This window comes from Ranitomeya imitator, chromosome 4, assembly GCF_032444005.1.
Source record: "Ranitomeya imitator isolate aRanImi1 chromosome 4, aRanImi1.pri, whole genome shotgun sequence".
NCBI classification, from domain to species: Eukaryota; Metazoa; Chordata; class Amphibia; order Anura; family Dendrobatidae; genus Ranitomeya; species Ranitomeya imitator.
The window spans coordinates 685,191,101-685,205,812 of NC_091285.1; the positions used below are offsets into that span (position 1 = coordinate 685,191,101).

General features: G+C 37.1%; 1 protein-coding gene across 1 annotated transcript in view; it reads right to left on the reverse strand.

Moving 5' to 3' along the window:
* The window catches only part of LOC138674696 (uncharacterized), a 229,635-nt gene that overhangs the window by 100,294 nt on the left and 114,629 nt on the right, over positions 1-14,712 (reverse strand). Inside the window, exon 3 of the mRNA XM_069762512.1 lies at positions 7,420-7,806. Within this exon, the coding sequence (XP_069618613.1) occupies positions 7,420-7,806 (387 nt within the window). The remainder of the gene's footprint in view (positions 1-7,419; positions 7,807-14,712) is intronic.

The following is a 14,712-nucleotide window of genomic DNA, read 5'->3' on the forward strand; positions in this document are numbered from 1 at the left end:
TTTTCTCTCAGATATTTTTGTTCAACCCTTCAAATTAAACGTTACAATCTGCACTTGAATTCTGTTGTAGAGGTTTCATTTCAAATCCAATGTGGTGGCATGCAGAGCCCAACTCGCGAAAATTGTGTCACTGTCCAAATATTTCTGGCCCTAACTGTAGGAGCAGTATTATAGTAGTTATATTCTTGTACATAGGAGCAGTATTATAGTAGTTATATTCTTGTACATAGGAGCAGTATTATAGTAGTTATATTCTTGTACATAGGAGCAGTATTATAGTAGTTATATTCTTGTACATAGGAGCAGTGTTATAGTAGTTATATTCTTGCATATAGGAGCAGTATTATAGTAGTTACATTCTTGTACATAGGGGCAGTATTATAGTAGTTATATTCTTGTACATAGGAGCAGTATTATAGTAGTTATATTCTTGTACATAGGAGCAGTATTATAGTAGTTATATTCTTGTACATAGGAGCAGTATTATAGTAGTTATATTCTTGCATATAGGAGCAGTATTATAGTAGTTATATTCTTGCATATAGGAGCAGTATTATAGTAGTTACATTCTTGCACATAGGGGCAGTATTATAGTAGTTATATTCTTGTACATAGGAGCTGTATTATAGTAGTTATATTCTTGCACATAGGAGCAGTATTATAGTAGTTATATTCTTGTACATAGGAGCAGTATTATAGTAGTTATATTCTTGAACATAGGGGCAGTATTATAGTAGTTATATTCTTGTATATAGAAGCAGTATTATAGTATTTATATTCTTGTACATAGGGGCAGTATTATAGTAGTTATATTCTTGTAGATAGGAGCAGCATTATAGTAGTTATATTCTTGTACATAGGGGCAGTATTATAGTAGTTATATTCTTGTACACAGGGGCAGTATTATAGTAGTTATATTCTTGTATATAGGAGCAGTATTATAGTAGTTATATTCTTGTACATAGGAGCAGTATTATAGTAGTTATATTCTTGTACATAGGGGCAGTATTATAGTAGTTATATTCTTGTACATAGGAGCAGTATTATAGTAGTTATATTCTTATACATAGAGGCAGTATTATAGTATTTATATTCTTGTACATAGGGGCAGTATTATAGTAGTTATATTCTTGTACATAGGAGCAGTATTATAGTAGTTATATTCTTGTACATAGGGGCAGTATTATAGTAGTTATATTCTTGTACATAGGGGCAGTATTATAGTAGTTATATTATTGTACATAGGGGCAGTATTATAGTAGTTATATTCTTGTACATAGTGGGCAGTATTATAGTAGTTATATTCTTGTACATAGGAGCAGTATTATAGTAGTTATATTCTTGTACATAGGGGCAGTATTATAGTAGTTATATTCTTGTATATAGGAGCAGTATTATAGTAGTTATATTCTTGTACATAGGGGCAGTATTATAGTAGTTATATTCTTGTATATAGGAGCAGTATTATACTAGTTATATTCTTGTACACAGGGGCAATATTATAGTAGTTATATTCTTGTATATAGGAGCAGTATTATAGTAGTTATATTCTTGTATATAGGAGCAGTATTATAGTAGTTATATTATTGTACATAGGGGCAGTATTATAGTAGTTATATTCTTGTACATAGTGGGCAGTATTATAGTAGTTATATTCTTGTACATAGGAGCAGTATTATAGTAGTTATATTCTTGTACATAGTGGGCAGTATTATAGTAGTTATATTCTTGTACATAGGAGCAGTATTATAGTAGTTATATTCTTATACATAGGATCAGTATTATAGTAGTTATATTCTTGTATATAGGAGCAGTATTATAGTAGTTATATTATTGTACATAGGGGCAGTATTATAGTAGTTATATTCTTGTACATAGTGGGCAGTATTATAGTAGTTATATTCTTGTACATAGGAGCAGTATTATAGTAGTTATATTCTTATACATAGGATCAGTATTATAGTAGTTATATTCTTGTACATAGGAGCAGTATTATAGTAGTTATATTCTTGTACATAGTGGGCAGTATTATAGTAGTTATATTCTTGTACATAGGGGCAGTATTATAGTAGTTATATTCTTGTACATAGGAGCAGTATTATACTAGTTATATTCTTGTACACAGGGGCAGTATTATAGTAGTTATATTCTTGTATATAGGAGCAGTATTATAGTAGTTATATTCTTGTATATAGGAGCAGTATTATAGTAGTTATATTATTGTACATAGGGGCAGTATTATAGTAGTTATATTCTTGTACATAGTGGGCAGTATTATAGTAGTTATATTCTTGTACATAGGAGCAGTATTATAGTAGTTATATTCTTATACATAGGATCAGTATTATAGTAGTTATATTCTTGTACATAGGAGCAGTATTATAGTAGTTATATTCTTGTACATAGTGGGCAGTATTATAGTAGTTATATTCTTGTACATAGGAGCAGTATTATAGTAGTTATATTCTTATACATAGGATCAGTATTATAGTAGTTATATTCTTGTACATAGGAGCAGTATTATAGTAGTTATATTCTTGTACATAGGGGCAGTATTATAGTAGTTATATTCTTGTATATAGGAGCAGTATTATACTAGTTATATTCTTGTACATAGGGGCAGTATTATAGTAGTTATATTCTTGTATATAGGAGCAGTATTATAGTAGTTATATTATTGTACATAGGGGCAGTATTATAGTAGTTATATTCTTGTACATAGGGGCAGTATTATAGTAGTTATATTCTTGTACATAGGAGCAGTATTATACTTGTTATATTCTTGTACATAGGGGCAGTATTATAGTAGTTATATTCTTGTACATAGGGGCAGTATTATAGTAGTTATATTCTTGTATATAGGAGCAGTATTATAGTAGTTATATTATTGTACATAGGGGCAGTATTATAGTAGTTATATTCTTGTACATAGGGGGCAGTATTATAGTAGTTATATTCTTGTACATAGGGGCAGTATTATAGTAGTTATATTCTTGTATATAGGAGCAGTATTATAGTAGTTATATTATTGTACATAGGGGCAGTATTATAGTAGTTATATTCTTGTACATAGTGGGCAGTATTATAGTAGTTATATTCTTGTACATAGGGGCAGTATTATAGTAGTTATATTCTTGTACATAGGAGCAGTATTATACTTGTTATATTCTTGTACATAGGGGCAGTATTATAGTAGTTATATTCTTGTAGATAGGAGCAGCATTATAGTAGTTATATTCTTGTACATAGGAGCATTATTATAGTAGTTATATTCTTGTACACAGGGGCAGTATTATAGTAGTTATATTCTTGTATATAGGAGCAGTATTATAGTAGTTATATTCTTGTACATAGGAGCAGTATTATAGTAGTTATATTCTTGTACATAGGGGCAGTATTATAGTAGTTATATTCTTGTATATAGGAGCAGTATTATAGTATTTATATTCTTATACATAGAGGCAGTATTATAGTATTTATATTCTTGTACATAGGGGCAGTATTATAGTAGTTATATTCTTGTACATAGGAGCAGTATTATAGTAGTTATATTCTTGTACATAGGGGCAGTATTATAGTAGTTATATTCTTGTACATAGGGGCAGTATTATAGTAGTTATATTCTTGTACATAGTGGGCAGTATTATAGTAGTTATATTCTTGTACATAGGGGCAGTATTATAGTAGTTATAGTCTTGTACATAGGAGCAGTATTATACTAGTTATATTCTTGTACACAGGGGCAGTATTATAGTAGTTATATTCTTGTATATAGGAGCAGTATTATAGTAGTTATATTCTTGTATATAGGAGCAGTATTATAGTAGTTATATTATTGTACATAGGGGCAGTATTATAGTAGTTATATTCTTGTACATAGTGGGCAGTATTATAGTAGTTATATTCTTGTACATAGGAGCAGTATTATAGTAGTTATATTCTTATACATAGGATGAGTATTATAGTAGTTATATTCTTGTACATAGGAGCAGTATTATAGTAGTTATATTCTTGTACATAGTGGGCAGTATTATAGTAGTTATATTCTTGTACATAGGAGCAGTATTATAGTAGTTATATTCTTATACATAGGATCAGTATTATAGTAGTTATATTCTTGTACATAGGAGCAGTATTATAGTAGTTATATTCTTGTACATAGGGGCAGTATTATAGTAGTTATATTCTTGTATATAGGAGCAGTATTATACTAGTTATATTCTTGTACATAGGGGCAGTATTATAGTAGTTATATTCTTGTATATAGGAGCAGTATTATAGTAGTTATATTCTTGTATATAGGAGCAGTATTATAGTAGTTATATTATTGTACATAGGGGCAGTATTATAGTAGTTATATTCTTGTACATAGTGGGCAGTATTATAGTAGTTATATTCTTGTACATAGGGGCAGTATTATAGTAGTTATATTCTTGTACATAGGAGCAGTATTATACTTGTTATATTCTTGTACATAGGGGCAGTATTATAGTAGTTATATTCTTGTAGATAGGAGCAGCATTATAGTAGTTATATTCTTGTACATAGGAGCATTATTATAGTAGTTATATTCTTGTAAACAGGGGCAGTATTATAGTAGTTATATTCTTGTATATAGGAGCAGTATTATAGTAGTTATATTCTTGTACATAGGAGCAGTATTATAGTAGTTATATTCTTATACATAGGATCAGTATTATAGTAGTTATATTCTTGTACATAGGAGCAGTATTATAGTAGTTATATTCTTGTACATAGGGGCAGTATTATAGTAGTTATATTCTTGTATATAGGAGCAGTATTATACTAGTTATATTCTTGTACATAGGGGCAGTATTATAGTAGTTATATTCTTGTATATAGGAGCAGTATTATAGTAGTTATATTCTTGTATATAGGAGCAGTATTATAGTAGTTATATTATTGTACATAGGGGCAGTATTATAGTAGTTATATTCTTGTACATAGTGGGCAGTATTATAGTAGTTATATTCTTGTACATAGGGGCAGTATTATAGTAGTTATATTCTTGTACATAGGAGCAGTATTATACTTGTTATATTCTTGTACATAGGGGCAGTATTATAGTAGTTATATTCTTGTAGATAGGAGCAGCATTATAGTAGTTATATTCTTGTACATAGGAGCATTATTATAGTAGTTATATTCTTGTAAACAGGGGCAGTATTATAGTAGTTATATTCTTGTATATAGGAGCAGTATTATAGTAGTTATATTCTTGTACATAGGAGCAGTATTATAGTAGTTATATTCTTGTACATAGGGGCAGTATTATAGTAGTTATATTCTTGTATATAGGAGCAGTATTATAGTATTTATATTCTTATACATAGAGGCAGTATTATAGTATTTATATTCTTGTACATAGGGGCAGTATTATAGTAGTTATATTCTTGTACATAGGAGCAGTATTATAGTAGTTATATTCTTGTACATAGGAGCATTATTATAGTAGTTATATTCTTGTACACAGGGGCAGTATTATAGTAGTTATATTCTTGTATATAGGAGCAGTATTATAGTAGTTATATTCTTGTACATAGGAGCAGTATTATAGTAGTTATATTCTTGTACATAGGGGCAGTATTATAGTAGTTATATTCTTGTACATAGGAGCAGTATTATAGTATTTATATTCTTATACATAGAGGCAGTATTATAGTATTTATATTCTTGTACATAGGGGCAGTATTATAGTAGTTATATTCTTGTACATAGGAGCAGTATTATAGTAGTTATATTCTTGTACATAGGGGCAGTATTATAGTAGTTATATTCTTGTACATAGGGGCAGTATTATAGTAGTTACATAGTAACATAGTAACATAGTAACATAGTTAGTAAGGCCGAAAAAAGATATTTGTCCATCCAGTTCAGCCTATATTCCATCATAATAAATCCCCAGATCTACGTCCTTCTACAGAACCTAATAATTGTATGATACAATATTGTTCTGCTCCAGGAAGACATCCAGGCCTCTCTTGAACCCCTCGACTGAGTTCGCCATCACCACCTCCTCAGGCAAGCAATTCCAGATTCTCACTGCCCTAACAGTAAAGAATCCTCTTCTATGTTGGTGGAAAAACCTTCTCTCCTCCAGACGCAAAGAATGCCCCCTTGTGCCCGTCACCTTCCTTGGTATAAACAGATCCTCAGCGAGATATAGATATAGTTATATTATTGTACATAGGGGCAGTATTATAGTAGTTATATTCTTGTACATAGTGGGCAGTATTATAGTAGTTATATTCTTGTACATAGGAGCAGTATTATAGTAGTTATATTCTTGTACATAGGGGCAGTATTATAGTAGTTATATTCTTGTATGTAGGAGCAGTATTATAGTAGTTATATTCTTGTACATAGGGGCAGTATTATAGTAGTTATATTCTTGTATATAGGAGCAGTATTATACTAGTTATATTCTTGTATATAGGAGCAGTATTATAGTAGTTATATTATTGTACATGGGGCAGTATTATAGTAGTTATATTCTTGTACATAGTGGGCAGTATTATAGTAGTTATATTCTTGTACATAGGAGCAGTATTATAGTACTTATATTCTTATACATAGGATCAGTATTATAGTAGTTATATTCTTGTACATAGGAGCAGTATTATAGTAGTTATATTCTTGTACATAGGGGCAGTATTATAGTAGTTATATTCTTGTATATAGGAGCAGTATTATACTAGTTATATTCTTGTACATAGTGGACAGTATTATAGTAGTTATATTCTTGTACATAGGAGCAGTATTATAGTACTTATATTCTTATACATAGGATCAGTATTATAGTAGTTATATTCTTGTACATAGGAGCAGTATTATAGTAGTTATATTCTTGTACATAGGGGCAGTATTATAGTAGTTATATTCTTGTATATAGGAGCAGTATTATACTAGTTATATTCTTGTACATAGGGGCAGTATTATAGTAGTTATATTCTTGTATATAGGAGCAGTATTATAGTAGTTATATTCTTGTATATAGGAGCAGTATTATAGTAGTTATATTATTGTACATAGGGGCAGTATTATAGTAGTTATATTCTTGTACATAGTGGGCAGTATTATAGTAGTTATATTCTTGTATATAGGAGCAGTATTATAGTAGTTATATTCTTGTACATAGGGGCAGTATTATAGTAGTTATATTCTTGTACATAGGGGCAGTATTATAGTAGTTATATTCTTGTACATAGGAGCAGTATTATACTTGTTGTATTCTTGTACATAGGGGCAGTATTATAGTAGTTATATTCTTGTAGATAGGAGCAGCATTATAGTAGTTATATTCTTGTAGATAGGAGCAGCATTATACTACTAAAATTGTAATAAAACTGGAGTTTTGATTCATACAATTTACACTTCACATTGGACTCAATATCTTACCTTGTACTCTAACGACTGTGCCAGGACCTTCCTGAAGGATTGATTCCATATAATTTGGTGGTTTATATGTTAAGCAAAATGTTATTGCCACACGACAGTAGAATTTGGTGTTATCTGGACCATGAAAGTCCTCTAGGAGAAGATCAGACTGACCAATCAGCTTGGTTTTTCCCCTGTACTCTGGGTGTATGTAGTCTTCATTAGGGTGGTAAACAAAATGTTGTCTTGGTTCTCCAACCATCCAGTAGACCTCAGTCCGCAGAGTTCTTCTGTCTCCTACAGGATATGCACTTATTATATCCTGTACAGAGAAGCTGCAGTTGATTATTACAGGTCCCATAAATTCCACTTCAGTTGTTTGGTTGATCGTAGAAATGCTGCTTGGCTCTTTAAAGGAAATATAGGATATTATTAGGCAAAATTAATATTTAGTCTAGTCTGAAAGCATTGTATATTACTATAGAACCTAAAAGAGATTGGACAAGAAAGTAAATTGTATTTAGCACGTTATAAAACCAATCTTTGTTATATACCTTCAATACAAGTTTCACTTTCAGGCATTTTTTGGTCCTTGAGGAATGTGAGGAATGAAAGTGATGTAGTTTCAGTATATGAGTGAAGGTGTAATAGGCCCTAAAGTAATTAATTAATGATAGGACTTTAAATGAGTATACTGTAGATGAGTGAACTCGAACTTTACAGTGTATGGTGCTGAAGTCCGTACACAGACTTATCACGGTAGTCCGTTTAAGGCTGCTTTCACACATCAGGCTTTTTGTTTCAGTCTAAATCCGGCTCTCGGGAGAAAAACCGGAACCGGAAAAAATAAAAACCGGATCCGTTTTTAACCCCATTGACTTGTATTAGCACCGGATTGAGCCGGATGGCCCAGCGTTCCTTCCGGTTTGATGCCGGATCCGGGGTACACTCGATTCTGGCGTCTGGAAAAAACATCTACTGTAACATTTTTTGTCTCCGGCGAAAAAGCCTGAAGCGCCGATCCGGCGCTTCCAGCTCTTTGCTAGAATGGAAGCCTATGGGAGCCGGAAGGTGCCGGATGCAGAAAATAGCGGATCCGGCGGCCTGATCCGGTTTTTTAAACTGAGCATGCTCCCAAAAAATTTTTATCCAATAATCTAGATAGGCTAGCTGGATCCGTCAAAAAAACGGATCCGTCGCATCAGTTTTTCACAATCTGCGCCGGATCCAGTTATTCCAACATTCGCCAGATTTAGCCTGAAACAAAAAACGTGATGTGTGAAAGTAGCCTTAGTGTGTTGATTTTGGATGCAGAATAAATCTTGTTGAAAGTCTGCCCCAGATTCAATCAACAAGCTTTTCGGCTGTGGGCACGTCCTCAGCTATCACAACCATGCCGAGTATTGGCATGGATGTGATTGTTTGGATCACCACATGACCCGGCCTGTATAACTGCAGGATCACAGGTGGTGACGTCATTTTGCTCTGTATAGCTCAGGGACAGGACACGGCTCGAGTGAGGACAATGTTTGGTTCTGTGGGAGTAGTCTGAAAAATACCCCCTTTGGGGGTACTCTGAAAACAGGTTCTTTTGGGGTATTCCGCAAAACAGCCTCTGTGTGGGTATTGCCATAAAGTACTCTGCACTTTTTTTGTGGTGCAAAGAACGAGGAGAGCTTCAAGTAGGGGATGTTGATATAGTGATGCTGGTGGTGGTGCAGATGCTGTATGGAGAAGATGTGGTCGATCTGTACCTGCTGTGTCCAAAACAAACAGCTTCCTCTGATGCATGAATGAGGAGGCCAGAGCATGGGCATCTGTCTTCCACCTCACCTTGCAAATCAGACAAGCGGTCTGAGCCCCAAGTCACGTAGCAGTCACCTCTGCTTTTTTATGACTCCACTGGCTGTGGCTCCGTGGCCCATCCACCTGGCCCTGCCCCACAAGTGGAAGAGATGGAGTGCACTGATGCCCAACTACTTGTTCTGTTTGAGGATGAGTACATAGGAGGGTAGTGCATACAGTGAGTGGACTACCACAGCACCTCTATGATGGTGACAATGAAACACTTGTGCCAACTGCTGTGGCATTCTGCTTTGCACAGGCTGGCAAAGAGGGCAGGGGTGAGGAGTTGTTGGAAGATGATGGGGAGAATGATAAGGTCCTAGACCCCACATGGAGTCAAGGCAATCTGAGTGACATAGGCAGGTAGGAGGAAGACGTAGTGGTCATGTTGCCCCAGTTGCACAGCAAAAGAGGGAGCAGGGTGTAAAGGCACAATGGCAAACCCCTAGCCGGTATATCCTATTGGCTGATCCTGCCTACCACGCCAACAAACTGGGCACACCAAAGTCAGCTCAAACAAACTCCCTGGTGTGGAATTTCTTCAAGCAATAAAAAAAAAAATTAAGGTTGTGGCTGTCCCACTGTACGTTATTCCCAGCCGCAACTAATTTTCCAGGCAGGCCATCTAAGAATGGGCAGGGACATTATATCTCCCTAATTGACAATGGGCAAATGTTGTGGTGGCTGAACCTAAGGCAGAAAGTCTTTTGTCGCTTGTCCTACCAATACTGCAGATTGCTGGATGCTTCTCTGTCAATGTTGCCTCCGCCTTCTACTCCTCAACCTTCACAGCCTCCTTATCCAGCCAGCTCAACATCTGCATGACTAACTTCAGCACAGCCAGGGGGAAACGACAGCAAGCAGTCCTGAAACCCATCTATTTGGAGGAAAAATTGCACACAGTGTGGGGATTAAACAACAGCCTGGCCTGGTAGTGTGTGTGATAATGGATGAAATCTCATAGAATCATAGAATGGTAGAGTTGGAAGGGACCTTTTGCGTCATCTGGTCCAACCCCCTGCTCAAAGCAGGATTCACTAAATCATCCCAGACAGACGTCTCTCCAGCCTCTGTTTGAAGACTTCCATGAAAGGAGAACTCATCACCTCTCCTGGCCGTCTGTTCCACTCATTGATCACCCTAACTGTCAAAAAGTTTTTTCCAATATCTAATCTGTGTCTCCTCCCATTCAGTTTCATCCCATTGCTTCTAGTCTTTCCTTGTGCAAATGAGAAAAAAGATGATCCTTCTACAATGTGACAGCCCTTGAGATATTTGTAGACAGCTATTAAGTCTTCTCTCAGTCTTCTTTTTTCAAGCTAAACATTCCCAAATTCTGTAACCGTTCCTCATATTTCATGATTTGCGGACCGGTCACCATTCTGGTCGCTCTTCTCTGAACTTGCTCCAGTTTGTTGATGTCTTTTTTTAAATGTGGTGCTCAAAACTGGACACAGTATTCCAGATGAGGTCTGACCAAAGAGGAGTAGAGGGCAATAATGACTTCACGTGATCTAGACTGTATGCTTCTGTTAATACATCCCAGAATTGCATTTGCCTTTTTTGCTTCTGCATCACACTGTTGACTCATGTTCCGTCTGTGATCTATTAGTATACACAAGTCTTTTTCACATGTGCTATTGCTTAGCCCTATTCCTCCCATTCTGTATATGCGTTTTCATTTTTATTGCCAAAATGTAATACTTTGCATTTTTTCCTGTTAAAAATCATTCTGTTAGTTGCTGCCCACTGCTCCAGCTTATTTATATCTTTTTGAATCCTCTCTCTCTCTCTTCTCTACTATTAGCGATCCCTCCTAGCTTTGTGAATCAAAAGACGTGGGCACAGCTACTAAGGTGCACGGGTAGGTTCCCAAGCCGTATATATAGATAAAAAGAACCCGGCACTCAACTTTAGTCAAATTGGTGTTTTTTTATTTCGTAGTACGAAAAACGTTTCGGCCTGGTCTGGCCTTCGTCAGTTACGTACTGAGAGGTGTCTGGGAGAATGTTGAGGGAATACTCCAAAAGGCGTGGTGAACTCCAAGGCGATCCCTTGAAAAATGTAAGCCTCCGGTCAACAGACGCGGCTGCAGATACTGCTGCAGGCTGAGGAAGAAGAGGGTCCGGACGCGGTGTCCAGCGCTGTCAGAGGGGCTTGCCCGAGTCGGCACTGCACTGCCGCCGGCACTCGGGACCAGAGTTTACGGTTGCGTGTATTTCTATGCAGCTGAACGCTCCGGTCCCGAGTGCCGGCGGCAGTGACTGGTATTGATGGGCGAGTTTCTCGCATTGCACTCGCAAGTGTGACCCCGGCCTTAGAGGACAGTACTGAATATGTAGTACAAGCAGAGTGTGGCACAGGAGTAGAGGGCATTATAGAGCATGTACAGGCTGAGAGTGGGACAAGTAGAGAACAGTAGGGTTGAGCGAAACGGGTCGTTCATTTTCATAAGTCGCCGACTTTTCGCAAAGTCGGGTTTCATGAAACCCGACCCGATCCCTGTGTGGGGTCGGCCATGCGGTATGCGACTTTCGCGCCAAAGTCGCGTTTCAATGACGTGAAAAGCGCCATTTCTCAGCCAATGAAGGTGGACGCAGAGTGTGGGCAGCGTGATGACATAGGTCTCAGTCCCCACCATCTTAGAGAAGGGCATTGTTGCGATTTCCACTGTCCAACACCACCTTTTGTTTGCAGGGACAGTGGAGGCTACATTTTTTTTCCTCAGCGCTGTAGCTCATTGGGCTGTTTGTACACCGCTGTGCAAACCAACTGCTTTTTTCAAAGCACAAGTCCTGTTGCTCCTTCCTTTCTGCACAGCTTCCTTGTTTGTTTGTCCACACTGTTGACTTTTTTGTGCAGCAGTCCACTCCTTGTTATTGCTGCCTGCCATACATTGCTGAGATTACTGCAGGGAGATAGTAATTGTAGGACAGTCCCTTTTTTTTTTGTTTCGTTATATCTCTTCAAGCCACTTTCTGCCACAGAAAATATAATCTAATACAGTGGCCCAGATTTATTCACTAGTCTCCCTGAAGAAGAAAAGAGTGCAGATTAAAATTGGCAAATCTGTATCAGTGGCAGTCCTGTGTGTGGCACCTGTCTCAAATTGTGTGCCACATTAAACCTAGTGTGTAATACTGGGTCGGATTTCTTTTAAATTCTCCCTGAAAAAAAAATAGTGGGAGATTAAGATTGGCATTTCTGTTTCAGTGCCACTCCTGTGTGTGCCACCTGTCTCAAATTGTGTGCCACATTAAACCTAGTGTGTAATACTGGGCTAGATATCTTTTAAATTCTCCCTGAAAAAAAAATAGTGGGAGATTAAGATTGGCATTTCTGCTTCAGTGCCACTCCTGTGTGTGCCACCTGTCTCAAATTGTGTGCCACATTAAACCTAGTGTGTAATACTGGGTCAGATTTCTTTTAAATTCTCCCTGAAAAAAAAATAGTGGGAGATTAAGAATGGCATTTCTGCTTCAGAGCCACTCCTGTGTGTGCCACCTGTCTCTAATTTTGTGCCACATTAAACCTAGTGTGTAATACTAGGTCAGATTTATTTTAAATTCTCCCTGAAAAAAAAATAGTGGGAGATTAAGATTGACATTTCTGCTTCAGTCCCATTCCTGTGTGTGCCACCTGTCTCAAATTGTGTGCCACATTAAACCTATTGTGTAATACTGGGTCAGATTTCTTTTAAATTCTCCCTGAAAAAAAAATAGTGGGAGATTGAGATTGGCATTTCTGCTTCAGAGCCACTCCTGTGTGTGCCACCTGTCTCAAATTGTGTGCCACATTAAACCTAGTGTGTAATACTGGGCCAGATTTCTTTTAAATTCTCCCTAGAAAAAAAATAGTGGGAGATTAAGATTGGCATTTCTGCTTCAGTGCCACTCCTGTGTGTGCCACCTGTCTCAAATTGTGTGCCACATTAAACCTAGTGTGTAATACTGGGTCAGATTTCTTTTAAATTCTCCCTGAAAAAAAAATAGTGGGAGATTGAGATTGGCATTTCTGCTTCAGAGCCACTCCTGTGTGTGCCACCTGTCTCAAATTGTGTGCCACATTAAACCTAGTGTGTAATACTGGGCCAGATTTCTTTTAAATTCTCCCTAGAAAAAAAATAGTGGGAGATTAAGATTGGCATTTCTGCTTCAGTGCCACTCCTGTGTGTGCCACCTGTCACAAATTGTGTGCCACATTAAACCAAGTGTGAAATACTGGGTCAGATTTCTTTTAAATTCTCTCTGAAAAAAAAAAATAGTGGGAGATTAAGATTGGCATTATTGGCATTTCTGCTTCAGAGCCACTCCTGTGTGTGCCACCTGTCTCAAATTGTGTGCCACATTAAACCTAGTGTGTAATACTGGGTCAGATTTCTTTTCAATTCTCCCTGAAAAAAAAATAGTGGGAGATTAAGATTGGCATTTCTGCTTCAGTGCCACTCCTGTGTGTGCCACCTGTCTCAAATTGTGTGCCACATTAAACCTAGTGTGTAATACTGGGTCAGATTTCTTTTCAATTCTCCCTGAAAAAAAAATAGTGGGAGATTAAGATTGGCATTTCTGCTTCAGTGCCACTACTGTGTTTGCCTCCTGTCTAAAGTTTTGTGCCACAGAACATATACTGTATGAGAGTGGGCCTCATTTCTTCAATATTCTCCCAGAAAAAATAAAAAGGGGGAGATTTGAATTGTTAGTGTCTGCATCAGTGTCATTCCTGTTAGTGGCATATCTGTCTGCCACTGAAGCTGTGTACTGTTATACATTGGGCCTGATTTTCCCTGCAGTCTGACCCACCTATAAAGGGATATATAAATCCAACAGAAGTTTGAGTTGACCTTGTAATAGATGACCCAGTTGTTGGCCCCGATTGGCAGCCATTGGGGGAACAGGGTGCAGGCGGCAGTAGCTCTGAAGCGGAGGAGGAGGAGCCGCAGAAGGCATCAACATCGCAACAGGTTCCATCTGCCAGGCCCGTATCTGGCCAAAAACGCGTGGCAAAACCAGTTGTAGGACAGCGTGGACATCCGGTTAAAGAAGCTCAGTCTGCAATGCCTGAAAAGGTATCCGATAGTAGAAAGAGTGCAGTCTGGCATTTTTTTAACCCTGCTGTTCTGTTCGGTCTGGGGAGACCTATTTTGAACTTTGGTATTTTTTGGGGTGTTCAAGATGCGGTTCTGAAACTTGTGGTTGATTGACTTAAATGAGGATTAAACAACATCCAAATGATCAGCGCAAAGTCATCTGTCAAAAATGTTCAACTACCTTAAGCAGAGGTCAGAATCTTAAAAGTCTAAATACAAGTTGCATGCGTAGACATTTAACCACCATGCATTTGCAAGCCTGGACTCACCACTAAACGTCCCTTAAGGTTGTAGCACCCTCGGCCAATGAAGCTAGTCAGTAACGCTACATCCCTTCCCTCACTGTAAGCCCACCATTTCCCGCACCACCTGCAGCAAATGTG